Genomic DNA, 14,128 nt, shown 5'->3' with positions numbered 1-14,128 from the left:
TGATGTGCATTAACGCCCCAATCAGCAATTGGGAATAGTGGTGGGGATTGGAATTCACACTTGGTAAGGGTTGGCCAGACCTGAGTAGAGTGGTCAAGCCCTGTTCCAATGGGTTGAGATTTAGAGCAGAATTATAGATGCTTTCATCAAGAAATCTGTGCAGCAACCAGGTAGAAGGGACAGAACACATCATGAATTAGAGGCAAAGGATACAAGCTTCAAGAAGCAAAATCATGTCCCAGTCCCATACTAGTGGGTTTAGGGCTGAAATGTACTCTTAATCTGATTTAGGTTGGTTCAGGCACTGGAACAAACTGAGCATATAGGCTATGGCTAAAAATTTTTCCGGACTTGTAGCTGGAAAGGATTGAAGAAGGTAACGATTGACAGATGATATAGTAAATTGGTCTGCCTATGTTTCACATAGTCTGATCAATATATAACATATAGGTTGAATTATGTTTAAATCCTTTACATTAGACTTTTCTTATTAACTTTTCATAAAAGGTAGACTTCTTGAGAAACAATAAAATTATTTGTTATTCTTATGTATCATCCTAAAAAAGTATAAAATAGTGTAATACTTACAGGAATAAATATCTCACAAACTTATCAATTCACCTTTAGGTGCAAGATATGCAATCTGATCTAAAGGACCTCTGTTAGCTGCATAGTATTGGAATAGATACTAGTTAATAATTACAGTGGCTGCAGGCTGAGTCACTTGTAAGGTTTTGTCTCTGCTGGACAACAGAAGATTCAAAGCCATATTCAGCCCAGTATATACTCTGACAGCACTTTAAAGGGACATATGGTAGATGCATGTCATCCTCCTCTTTGATAAAGTAAGCACAGAATTTAAGAATGCTTCCAAAATATTTTGACCCCAGTTACAACCTATTATTGATTTTTTTATAATAGATACACTTTGTTTTTTGGTCTGTAATCTCTCGCATGAATTCATTCATTCGTTCATTCATTCACTCAATAAATATTGAGAATATGTCTACTTCATGCTAAGCACTATTCGAGGTGCTGAGGATACTGAACTGAACAAAGTAAACACAGTATCTTCCATCACGGAGCTCACATGTTAGAAGGGAAGAATGCAATACACAAACACATTTGTAATATGTCAGAAGATCAAGAAGCCCTATGAAGAAATATAAAGCATAGTAAGGGTACAGAAAGCAATAGAGGGGGTACTATTTTAGATAGGGGGCCAGGAAAGGCCACTCAGGAAATAATACTTGAAAAAACACCTTATTGAAGTGAGAGAACAGTCACATTTTCATCTATGGAAGAGCCTTCCAGACAAGGGGAACAGCAAATGGGGGCTCCCTGCAGCTGAGAAAACAGAGTGAAACAACGGCTAGCAATGTGGCCAGGGTGCAGGGAGTGAGGGGCAGATTAGAGAGATATCCAAGACTAAATAATGTAAGGAATCTTAAGTTTTTGAGCATGAGAGTCACATATTAATAGCTTATTCTGGCTGCTGTGTGACGGACAAATTAGAGGGAGGCAAAAGTGGAAATAGAGACACGAATAAAGGGACTATTGCAGTCATGCCAGCAAGAGATGACAGTTACTGGGAAGAGTAGGGTAACAATGGAGGTGGAGAGGTCAAATATGGAATGATTGTAAGGTAGAACCAGTAGGACTTGCAGCTGAAGTGGATATGAGCTATGAGAGCAAAAAGGCATCAAGAAGCATTCCAAGGTTTCAGCCTGAGCAAATGGGTAAATGATGTTTCCATCTACTGGGAACAATACTCTGAGTTCTTGTATGTTGATAATTATATCTGTGGCCTTTATACTTGTAAATCAATTTAGTAGATCTGGATTCCTTGGCTCACAATATATTTCCTTGAGTTACTTTAAAATGTGGCTCTATTTACTTCCAACATAAATAGCTGCTTTTGAAAAGTCTGATGATAATCTGGTTTTCTTTCCTTTAGCCTTACAAATGTCTATTTGCCTGAATGCCAAACTGATTCGTTTTCTTTAAAGTCCAATAGATTTACCACACTCTTTCTGAATATTGTTCATTCTGGATCACTCTTCCAGGTATGTGGTGTTCCTTTTGAATATGTAGTTTCAATTTTATTTTCAGGAAACTTTCCTTGAATTCTAGCTATTAATGTTCATTTTGTCTCACTGCTTTGATTTTCCTCATTAGGAAATTCTATTACTTTGGATCTTGTTGCTTATCTTCTATATACGTCATTTTCTATTGAATAGTTTTGTCTTTAACTTCCTCTTCATTTTTAAAAATTTCCTCTTTTTTCCCCTCTAAAACTCTTATGGCTTTTTCTCCTGAGATTATTGACTTATGTGTCCTTTCAAGTTTAGCCTTCATTTCTAAAATGATTTATTCTTTAATTTCTAATTCTTTCCTGCATTTCAGGCCCTCATTTCCAAAGTTTTTCTAAATTTTATTTATGTTGTTTTTTTCTATATTTTATCACTATAAAATTTCTCTTAGGGTGTTTTGACATATTGGGTTACACTTTTCCTCTGTTTTATGAATATAAAGATTTGGTGTGCTTGCACTGTAGAGATATCATTCTACTACTTATTATCTTTATTCTTATAGTAGTCATCTTTTTCTCTTATTTTCCTTTTTTTTTTGGAATCACCTGGCACCTTTAAATTATTCTGCCACTTGGTTCCCATGCCTGCATATTCCTGTTTAATTGGTATAGAGTGTAACCTGGCCATCAGGAGTTGTAAAATCTCTCCAGGTGATTCTAATGTGCAGCAAAGTTTGGCAACCACCATTCTGGAGGAAGGTATATACAGTGTCTTGATGTTAAATGGTGACATTATAATTACTTTTCCTTTTTGAAGTAACTGCTTTTTCAGTGGTTCCCACCTGGGCTACATAATAGACTTACTTGGAAAGCTTTTAGAATATACTTCTGCTTGGCCTCATCCTCATAGATTCTGATCCAAATGGTCTGGAGTTGGAGCAGGATATAGTTTAAAGCTCCCCAGATGATTTGAATATATAATCAGAGTTGAAATCCATTGTATCAGGAGAATATAATGGAGCACTTGCTAGCTGGAAGCCTATCTATTTTGTGAATTATTTTGAAAACTCCGGATGCTGGTGGAAAGTAAAGGAGGCTTTCATAGCAAAGCTGATTCCTCCACTCTGCAGTGGGAATGTTTAGGGTAAGTGTTTCCAGCTGTCCCTGACAGGAAACATTTACACAGGAGTCCATTTCTAACCTCAAAAGTCTAGACCTCCTATTCCAGTACTTTTTTGAACAGTTGAAAAAAATTGGCTTCTATTTTTTGAGATCTCCTGGCTCTATTCATCTCTCCCTTTTTTATCTGGACCTTCCATTTCCTTTGCCAATGTTGTCCTCACCTCCTCAATTTGGGCTTTATTTCTTGCAGTTTCTCCTGAGAAGCAGGTTCAGCTAGTGAGTTTCAAGAGTCACAGGCTGCAGAGTGTTCAGACCCTTCAGATATTAGAAAGGAGATTTTTCACTGACTTGCAGATTGGATTGTATGAAAACCCCTCTTCCAATTTCAGCTATTATCAAATTGGCCTGAAACAATTTCTCATGAGTATCTATTGGCAATTGGGGTCTTATCCTGGTCTCATTTTCATCAGACATCTCATTGCTTACCTTTCTTTCCTCCTGCAAACGCTGTAGTATCATATGGTCATGAATTGACATCTCATATTTTGGGATTTGTGAGAATAACTTGCCAACTAATTTTGTTCTCAGTGTTGTCCATCGATTTTTGGTTCTGCTATACTATTGCTTTTTCTGTTTTAAGGGACGAATTCAAAAAGATTCAAATACTATGTCACTGCTGCCAGTATTTTTTCAGAATTCCAGAATAGACTCATTTTCGAGATTGCACGAAAAGAAGCCTGTCCTATTTTTGACATGTTATAACTTTCCCACAAAGTGGTCTGGACATGTAATATTACTTGTTCCTTAGAATGTAGCAGTTGTTAAGAGGATACAATATAGGAACTCAAGTCAAATCTGGTGAGGCAGGTTGGACATGAGATCTGGGAGACTAGAAACAGACAGGAGTCAGTGGCTTACGAAAGCTGTCAGAATGAGATAGAGGAGACAACCACAACACCACCACTGCAATAATAATAATTAGCAATTATTGTAATTGTATGTGCCATGTGCTATTCCAAGCACTTATGTGTAATAGCTAATTTAATATTTCTAACCAACCTATTACGCCCATTTTATAAATGAAAACATTAAGATACAGAGAAGTTAAGTAATTTGCCCAACTAAAGAATTAAAAGTTATTATAATGAGTTTGGGAATGGCCCAATCCTGACATCCAGACAGGCATGCAGTATGCGTCAGAAAGGAGGCCTGGAAGGAGCAAGGGAGGATGGAGTTCTGGTTGAACAGAGGTAAAGGTAATGGCAGGTCATCCAGACAATGGTGAAGACACATGGAACAAGACACATGAAAGCAGCCTAGGATCAGACCCGGGGACCAGGTCAAGAAGCCTAGAAGCTGAGTGTTCTTGATGCTGAGTGCCAGACTGTTGGGCTGGGGTCATGTAAATGATTTCTGGCTATGGCCAGGATGGCATTCAATACAAATAGGATGGGGCACAGAGTGTCAGGGAACAGGGGTACCGATAACCATCTTAAAAAAGATAAGAGGGACACATCATCTGGATAGAGACAATACCTGAAAGGTTTATGTCATGACGTCTATGATATCCAGATTAAAAAAAAACATCCATGCACACTTAGAAGGCAGCTTAGTGTACATCAGGTTGTTCTCAAGTCAGTGAGCCTAACACTGTGGGAATCTGCTACATTTTCTTCAAAATATAAAAATGGTTCCTAGAGTGTACTGACAATTCTCAACAAGCAGATCTTAATGCACATTACCAGATATTGGCATACAGGAAAGTTCAAACTATGCATCTTATCTTTTGAGATTCAAAGAATGATCAGATTTAGAATGATCTTGTGTGATTTTTAAATCTGAACCCTTCTAAGAACACCCTGGTAACTCAGTCAAATATATACTCCCAAAGAATGTTTAAGCAAAGAAGTGAAATTTCAGGAAAGACTCCAATCTTGCCACTAGTACCATGTTACCAGACAACATCAATTGCTTGGTCACGCTATTAAGAAAAATCTAGGCAACCAACCACTGAGGAACTTCTTTCATTAGAAATTCCTTACAGAGTCTATTCTATGACTTGTATCAACATAAGTAGAGCACACTGGCAGTTCTGAGATCTGGAAAGTTCTTTTGACTCATTCTTTTCCTCTTTTTTTTTTTTTGTGAGGAGGACCAGCCCTGAGCAAACATCCAATGCCAATCCTCCTCTTTTTTGCTGAGGAAGACTGGCCCTGGGCTAACATCCATACCCGTCCTCCTCTACTTTATATGGGACACCGCCACAGCATGGCTTAACAAGCGGTGCGTCCGTGCATGCCCGGGATCCAAACCAGCAAACCCCGGGCCGCCGCAGCGGAGCGCGTGCACTTAACCACTTGTGCGACTCATTCTTTACGTTATGGTATAGCTTTGAATATATGGCATAGGGCCAACATAGTTTTAACTTTAATTGTTGTCTGCTTTGAGATTTCTTTTTTCACATATAATCTTTTATAGCTTGAAAACAATTTTTAATGATATAAACTTGAGGGTATTTTTCTCACTTGTGTTTTGAGAATCAGCAAGGCTTTTCTAATGTTTCTAATCACCAGCAGCATCATTGGTAATGTCCTTACCATTTATACGGTGTTTATTACCTTTTGCTCCCTCTGCTGGATTGTAACGACAAGCAACAATGGGAACTCCAATTCTAAAAAAGAGCCATATACTCTCCCCCATCCCCAAATCTTTGCATTTCAAAACTAATATGTAAAATCCATTCGAAAGATGAGTCTAAACTTAAACTAGCATATTTTTTTTGCTTTAATTACTCCAAAACGTTTATCCTGCAATTGCACATCGTTACTTGTTATCATTATTTTACATATATGAACCTCATTTGGTTTCTCTTTACTTTGTAAAGAAGGAAATAGACACAATTGCAGTGAATTCCAGAGTTTAATGTTAATGTTTCTATATTATAATTGCTCTAGTAAATAGGCATTTAAGAATATTTTCTCTTTACAAATTGTGAACAAATCAGAAGGATGAGTGCAAAATCTATTTAACAAATCCAAGCTGACTCTGCTTATGTAGAGCTGGGTTTAGAATGCCTTGATTAATGACTATGAGATTTAGAAATTCTGAGTATGTGATATCCTAACCCGCTCCCACAAAAAAAGTAAAGAACATAGAAAATTGAACAATTCCATTAATCTTGGTGGATAACAAAAACAAACAACAAGAATCCTGGGAGAATTCAGTAAATGACTAACTGGCGTATAGTTTTTGGCAGGTCTTTGTGCCAATACGTATTTGAGTAATAAAATTACAATCGGTTCTAGCCTAATTATCAGCAATGTGAAGTCAAAATATTTTTTCAGGTAATAAACTCACTCATTTTATTCACGAGTGGATTACCCAGACCAATATTCTTTCAGGTTAACCTCTGATGAAGAATAACATATTCCACCTGTACATGTGCATATTCAGTTACCTTGAGATGAAAATTAGCTACTGAGTCCCAAAGAGTTTTGGAAATATAATCATAGGCAGAGAGAATGCCCCCATTTGTATAAGTCATCTAAAATGAGGCTTTCTTACCCATTATCCTGTTAAAGGGTCAAGAAGACTGTGAATCTATAAATAGATCTCCTGATTACCAACTGAGAGGGTAAATCTCTAAGCGTTTTAGCATCTGCATTTGGCAGTAACTGATTTTACCCTTAATCCCTGTAGCCTAGCAGCTTCACAGATGTCTATTTTTAGTTACTTAAATTTGCTGTTTAACAATATTTAATGAATACAATACCAGTATGTGTAAGGACCTTAACTAGTTGCTCAGGTTAAAGGATACAAGAGGAAAGAGAAGTGCTGAGGTCAAGTAAGCATACAAAATGCATAGTCTAATGTCTAAACATCTTCAAAGCAACATGCAAATGCAAATTTTAAGCCCCAAAACTTAAGTCATTTGACTCCAGAAATCCTCGTCTCCTTCCTCTTGCCCTCTGATATTCCCGTGTTTTATATAGCTCACATTTTTTTTCCCAAAATGCTGGCCTCTCATGTGCCAAAAATTTGGAGTGAGGCATTACTACTTTAGAATGCCATTTTTCAATCTTCTACTTGAATTAGCCTTTATATTTACAAGATCAGAGCCTTGCATGCCAAATCTACATAAGCTAAAGGGCTAGTTAAGAGAGAATTTAATGCTGCAAAGAGCTCAACTCCCTTATTCCGTTATGATCTGCTTACTGAGTCTAAAAGGCACATGCTTCATTAAGCTACTTAAAGGTTTTAGTTCAAAGCAATTGCACAGCTTTTAACTTCCTATTGGAAATTGCATGTAATCCATGGACGGGGTAAAGTAATATTTCAATTACCTGAGTAAAATGAAAACATAAAAAATTAAGATACAACTATCTGATATTAATAATTCTACTAATGATTATTTTGGTGACAATATATGATAATGAGAAACTGATTATCACATTTGCCTCTATCTTCCCAATACAGCTTTGAAAGTTATAAAGAGAAATTGACAGGGAAATGTTTACATTCACCCATATACTGCAACATTAAATATATAGGCTTTGGAAAAGATTGAAACTTAAGGAAATTGTAGGTTGTTAAATCCTAACAATTTCACTTAAAATTAAGTGAGGAGTACAAATAAATATAACACAAAGAGATAATTTTGTTGTATTGATAAATTGCTTGGACACCTGATACCACTTTGATGCTCCAACTATTTGAGAGAAAGTACCTTCATATATAAGGAAAGACAGCTTTTTACATTCTCAAATAATGGTTAATGACAAGCAGTAAGAAAGACAAAGCTTTAAGTAAATGACTATTGTCCATTAACAGTTCATCCCAAACTCCTAATCAAAATGTCTGCCTTAAATTATGTATACGTAACTATGCAAAATTGAATTGGGAAGTAGTGCTTGGTGAATTTGTCCTTCTGTTTCCATGGAAACAGATGCTGGATTGCATCTCTTTAAGGCTGGTTTTAAAGTGGAAACCTACAGTACATTAATATCGCAGAAAGTTTAAAACTTAATATATCTCATAGACTTTTGAATTTATTGGGTTTTTGAAATAGCAGTTCAATGCGTTCCTATATACTGCATATAGGGCACCTTTTATTTCTACTAAATTTATTACCTGTTTGATTCTCTCTTGCCATCCCTCCATCCTCCATTTCAGTAGAACGGCTCAAGAGTCAATGTCTTTCCTTACTTGACTTTGCATCCTTAGCATATAATATAGGTTCCAGCTCAAGCTTTTATTTAATAAAAACATTTTTATGAATAAAATATAGTAATATAAGCTATTTTCTCCTTCTAGTTATAAGAAAAAGTGAGCTTTAGTGTCAGACTAACATGTATTTGAATCCTGACTTCAATAGCTAGCTATATGACCCATAGGTCAATCACATAAACTTTCTACATGTCAGTTTCCATATTAAATTGGAGATAATAACAAAATCCAAGTCATGGAGTTGTTGTGATGTTTAAGTAATATAATTGTTATTAAGCATCTAGCCTAATGTTTGACGTAGTAGGAAATGAATTAATGGTAGCTGGAATAATTAAAATAATTACTGGTGCTGCTACTACTTCTTTCCAGGCATTGTGCTAGATGCTCTTTATTTTCAATCATCACTATAACCCTGTATTACCGTTTTCATTCTGCTGACAAGTACCAGAGAGGATAACGAGTGCCACTCAAGTTGTAAGCTGTGAGGTCAGGATTTAAACCTTCCTTTGCTTGACTCCAAAACCTGGGATTTTTCCAATACAACATGCTGCCTCTTCTGAATATGTTTCAAAAATTCTGAAAGGTACAATCCCTCTCTTTAAAAGCTTTTCAAAATATTTCTATAAATTAAAATATGGCCACCTGATCCATTACAGAAGATAGCTAATTCAAAATCAGTAGGTTGTACAAAGGAAATTGCCCATACTGTACTTTGTTTTTACTTTTTCAGGAAGTCAGTTAATTAGGTTTCCTTGATGTAGTGCAGGAAATCATAGAATTGGATTTTTAACGTAGAAGTAAACATCTAGGTTCCATTTCAGAGCTTTGAGTTGTTCCCAGGAGTCACCCTGGTGGCCCCACAGAATTTCCTAGAAGTCCTCTTTACTCATATCTGTCTTGTTATAGGCCCTGGTCATATCTCCTTTGAGAAAAAGTAATCAATGTTTACTCATCAGCTGGGTTCATTGACAACAGTGGGAGAAATACTCTACCACAAACTAGAAAAACTCCCTTCTTCAAAGGGTACAGTCAGGTTCATGGTTGTTCAAACAAACTTTTCAGGAAAGAAATGAGAGTATTAGACATTTTATTGGGGATCTCCAGTAGAACTAGATTATAATAACTAGCATGCAAACAGTGTTCTAGTTTAAAAAGCACACTCAAATATTTCCTGTATTGAATATAAATCCCTGTGACAGTGCTAACATGGGAATATTATGTATTTGAAAACTACAACAAGAACACCACACCCCACCAAGAAAAGCAAACAAAAATTTAAAGAAATAAAACCCTAAGGCACAGGACTATTAAGTGACTAAAGTCACATACCCAGAAAGTGGTACATTCAGTGTTATTACACATGAACCTTTTCACTAAATTATTCAAATTAAGGTTAAATATAGGTAAACTGAAAGATTCTATAGAGAGATATTTACATGGCTAATGAGGAAGTGGACATTTAGCAAATAGTGTATGGATATGACACAGAAAAACAGCCTTTAAAAACAATTCAGCTAGGGCTCCATTCAGTTTGAGTACTTTTTTCTTTAATTACTTTCTAGTTCATCATAACTTATGTTTATGGACTAAAGTTAGAGAGCTGATAAAGTTACAGCTTTTCTTGGCAAATGAACCAAAAAAGTATTAGACTGAACTGTATAAATTCTCAGATATTCTATTGTGACCTACAAAGATGGCAGTTTCAATCTAAGAATAAACTTATTATTTTCCAAATGCATTATATTATTGCTGTTGAAATGCTTTAATTACAACCAATATTAAATTAGTTTTGATTCCCAAACTTAATCTCTATTAAATGGGAAATTACCAATATGGAGCATACAATTCATAAAGGAATAATTCTTATTTTGAGCAATTGAATATACATTATGAATATATGTTTCTATAGTTATGATGAGGCCAACTGTGTATTTCCAAAGATGATAGATATTTTGGAAAAGAACGGTACAGATCAATGGTCCTCTGTAGGTCCATAGAGTTGGTATGATATTAATAACAATACTAAAATATTATTTGCAGTTTTCACTCTCACATCCCATGAATGTACAAGGAGTCTTCCAGAGGCTACACGTTCTGTAGTATTATAGTAGACTAAATACTGACACAGATGTAAGAATCCAGCTGTCTTCTATAAGGCCAGACATTAATGCAATTTACAAAAATATAAAAAGATGCTAATCTTCTTACTATTTGATTTTGCTTTGGAAAATATATTTTTAAAAAATGTTACTTATATTAACGTCTAATGGATTATTACATTATTTTTAAGTTCTCAGTTTTAGTTTCAATAGAGTAAATATTAATAGCTATAACCCATGTTTTTGGGTTTTAGCTTTTGTTGAAAAGCTCTTTGGGGTTCACAATAAATTTTATGAGTATAAGAGTCCATATAGCCAGCCCTGGTGGTCTAGTGGTTAAGATTCGGTGCTCTCATTGCTGAGGCCCAGGTTGATTTCCTGGTCAAGGAACCACACCACCAACTGTCAGTTGTTATACTGTGGCAGCTGTGTGATGCTGTGATGCTGAAAGCTATGCCACTGGTATTTCAAATATCAGCAAGGTCACCCATGGTGGACAGGTTTCAGCAGAGCTTCCAGACTAAGACAGACTAGGAAGAAGGAGATAGCCACCCACCCCTGAAAAAATTGGCCTTGAAAACCCTATGAATAGCAGTGGAGCATTGTCTGACAGAACGCCAGAAGGTGAGAGGATGGGGCAAAAAAGACCGGGCAGGGTTCTGCTCTGCTGTACACAGGGGCACTAGGAGTTAGAATCAACTCAATGGCACCAACAACAACTAAAAGTCCATATAACTAAAAAGTTTTAGAACTGTTGGTAAAGAAAAAAAAGAAACTATTTATTCAGTCCTAAACTATCCCCTTACTTTTACAAATCCCAATGATAAAGACCATTATAGTCCCTGTAATATATGAGAAGCCATTTAAAATAGATCTATTTAAAAATGCTTAAAGCATTTTATTCATAACATAAAAAATATTGAGCTCCTTAGAAATTGCTCCATTTGCAAAATATATTTATAACTTAACCAAAATAAATAATTCATACCTCACCAAGTGAGTAATAACGTCTTGGGATCTGGGAGTCCGGATAGATGTTTTCAAGGTACCAAGAAAAGGGCTTACACTTCAGATTTTCTCTTAGTGTTTTTCTGACTGACACATCTCCATAATCCACTTTGACAACACCTGGAATTTTTCAGAGAAATATACAGATCAGTTCGTGCTATTTTTGTTTTAGCACTGTTTCACTCTGTTTACTTTGACATCAGTTTTTTTCTCTGTAATTAAAATTCCATCAAATTCAATTGCATGTGCAGCTGCTACTACACTGATTTTCTTACTACCATCCAATTAGGACATTAAATAGTTATAAAAAACAGTTTTTCCATTGCTTATGACTTTTCAAATGCAAATATTTATCACCAAGTACTTGTACTTCTTGAATTGAATAATTAATCAACTAAGTGTAAATTGGCATTATTTTAGCATCTCATAATCAAAGCTTAACTGAGCTGTGTGATAACGTGGTTGTTTCTCTTTAATAAAAATTTCAATATTTTAATGCTCATATTTTCCTTAGAGTGTCATTTATTCACCACCTGTAGATTTCATGAGAAATTTATATAAACATGATCCTCACAATGGACAGCACATATGTGTTCTAACTTTTCCTTTTTCTTGTTGAACTTTTACTCTATCTAGGTTTACCACAGACCTTATTTTTTTTTTTTGAGGAAGATTGGCCTTGAGCTAAGATCTCTTGCCAATCTTCCTCCTCTTTACCTCTTTTTCTCCCCAAAGCCCCAGTAGATAGTTGTATGTCATAGTTGTACATCCTTCTAGTTGCTCTGAGTGGGACACCACCTCAGCATGGCTTGATAAGCGGTGCATAGGTCTGCACCCAGGATCCGAACCTGCAAACCCCAGGCTGCCGAAGCAGAGGGCATGAACTTAACTGCTACGCCACTGGGCCAGCCCCAGACTTTTTTTTATTGATTTTTTTTTCCTGTTTTATTTTGTGAGTTACCATAAGCCACCTCACATCCTTAGATAAGTAAGTTGGTAAATAAATAAGCACAAAGAAACTAACATAAACAAATGGAATATATTCACATGAGTATATTAAAATTGCTTAATTTTATTTCATATAATAGTAGAATATATGAAATTAAAATGAATATTTCCATTGAAGATTATAAAAGAATGCTTGCTAGTTGGGAAGCAAAAAGAATAATGCCACTAGTTTTTATATAAAAAGATATCATGGTGACATGATTTGCTCATTATTATCAATATTACAAATGACATTTGATGGAAATCACTAAATGACTGTGATAAGATTGCAATTATTTCTTAGATTATTTTGAAAAGGTTTCTATTTAATGTGTTTCTTTAAGACTAGTAAGCAACCAGACTTTGGCACAGAAAAAAAAATGACCCAGTATTTAGTATATTCTATCCCAACCAAGCAGCAAAGCCAATCAATCATTCTGTAAATGAGGAACAATTGTTTAGACACCCTAAATGTCTGTAACTAATGCCATTATTTGGGTCACTATATTCAAAAGTGGCAACACTCTTGAAGGTCATCACCTGTTAGTTCCCCCCTACCCCCCACTGTCTCTTCAGAATTTTTGTTTTTACAAAATTAAATGCCTTAGTGTTGTTAGAAAGCATTCTGATGGTATTTGAGCAGATAAACAATTTCCTTCTAAAAGAAAATATTGATTTTTCTAGCTGGTGTTTGGACAGAAAAGAACAAGGTCTTTGGGCTTTTTGAAGAGAGAAATATTTGCTTTGAAAATAATTCTATCCAGAACTTCCAATCTGGAGTGCAACCTTCAACAGAAGAGGCTTGAAAACATTTACAAAATAGATCACTAAAAAAATTTCTCTTCGTGTTAAGTGCTATGGCAATTGAAATGATCTAATTGATAGTCTTCAAAATCATATACAAAGGTGCCATTGGGCCTAAGGAAAAAAGGAACTGTAGTTTCAGAGGACTTAGTTCAACAGTCAGTTTGACTGTTCTGGTTTCATTTTTGAGGTGGATTCTTCAAACATGCTAAGGTCATTCCCAATTCATGGCTTTGTACTAGTTCCTGCTCTTGTCTGGATTGGTATGACCCTGGAACTTATAGGGTCACTTCATCCAAGTCTTTGCTCAAACTTCACTTCCCCAGGTTCACCTTGTCTTTCCATTGAAAGTGATCCCTCCCTCTCATCATCCTGGGTCATGCTCTACCCATCTATCCTGCTTAATTGTTCTCCAGGGCACTTATTACTACACGATATGATATTATAGATTAATTTGCTCATTGCAGTCCCAAGAAAAACTTTGACCAAATTACTTAATCTCTTGAAGGCTAAGGTATCCTATCTAACAATATCTTATAAGATGTTGTGAATACTAAATAATGTCTGAAAAGGCATAGTAAAGTCCCTGGTATATAATAATTGTTGAATGCATATTGAATATTGTAATGGCTATCTGTTGTTTTTGCATGCCTGACATCCATTCTGCCTTCTGGTAAGAGATTTCAAGTTTTCTTTGGGCAACCATCTCTCCCCCACTTTTAGTTTGCATGGTTTGGGGACCCCATTCCTCTACCCACCTTTCCAGCTCCAACTGGGGCACAGACTAAAGGCATATTACCCGGGAATCTTGTTAAAATGCAGATTCTGATTCAGTTGGTCTGGAGTGAGG

At 35.8% G+C, this 14,128-nt stretch overlaps 1 protein-coding gene across 11 annotated transcripts in view; it reads right to left on the bottom strand.

The window, feature by feature from the left end:
* Nucleotides 1-14,128, bottom strand: part of GALNT13 (polypeptide N-acetylgalactosaminyltransferase 13) — a 919,989-nt gene that overhangs the window by 47,381 nt on the left and 858,480 nt on the right. For all 11 annotated transcript variants that reach the window (XM_087435225.1, XM_087435227.1, XM_087435224.1 and 8 more), the window contains one exon: nucleotides 11,468-11,607. In XM_087435225.1, the coding sequence (XP_087291351.1) occupies nucleotides 11,468-11,607 (140 nt within the window). The remainder of the gene's footprint in view (nucleotides 1-11,467; nucleotides 11,608-14,128) is intronic.

Source organism: Ceratotherium simum, chromosome 9 (genome assembly GCF_057802395.1).
Source record: "Ceratotherium simum simum isolate JZ-2026a chromosome 9, ASM5780239v1, whole genome shotgun sequence".
Classification (NCBI taxonomy): Eukaryota; Metazoa; Chordata; class Mammalia; order Perissodactyla; family Rhinocerotidae; genus Ceratotherium; species Ceratotherium simum.
This window is presented reverse-complemented; position numbering and strand designations above follow the sequence as displayed.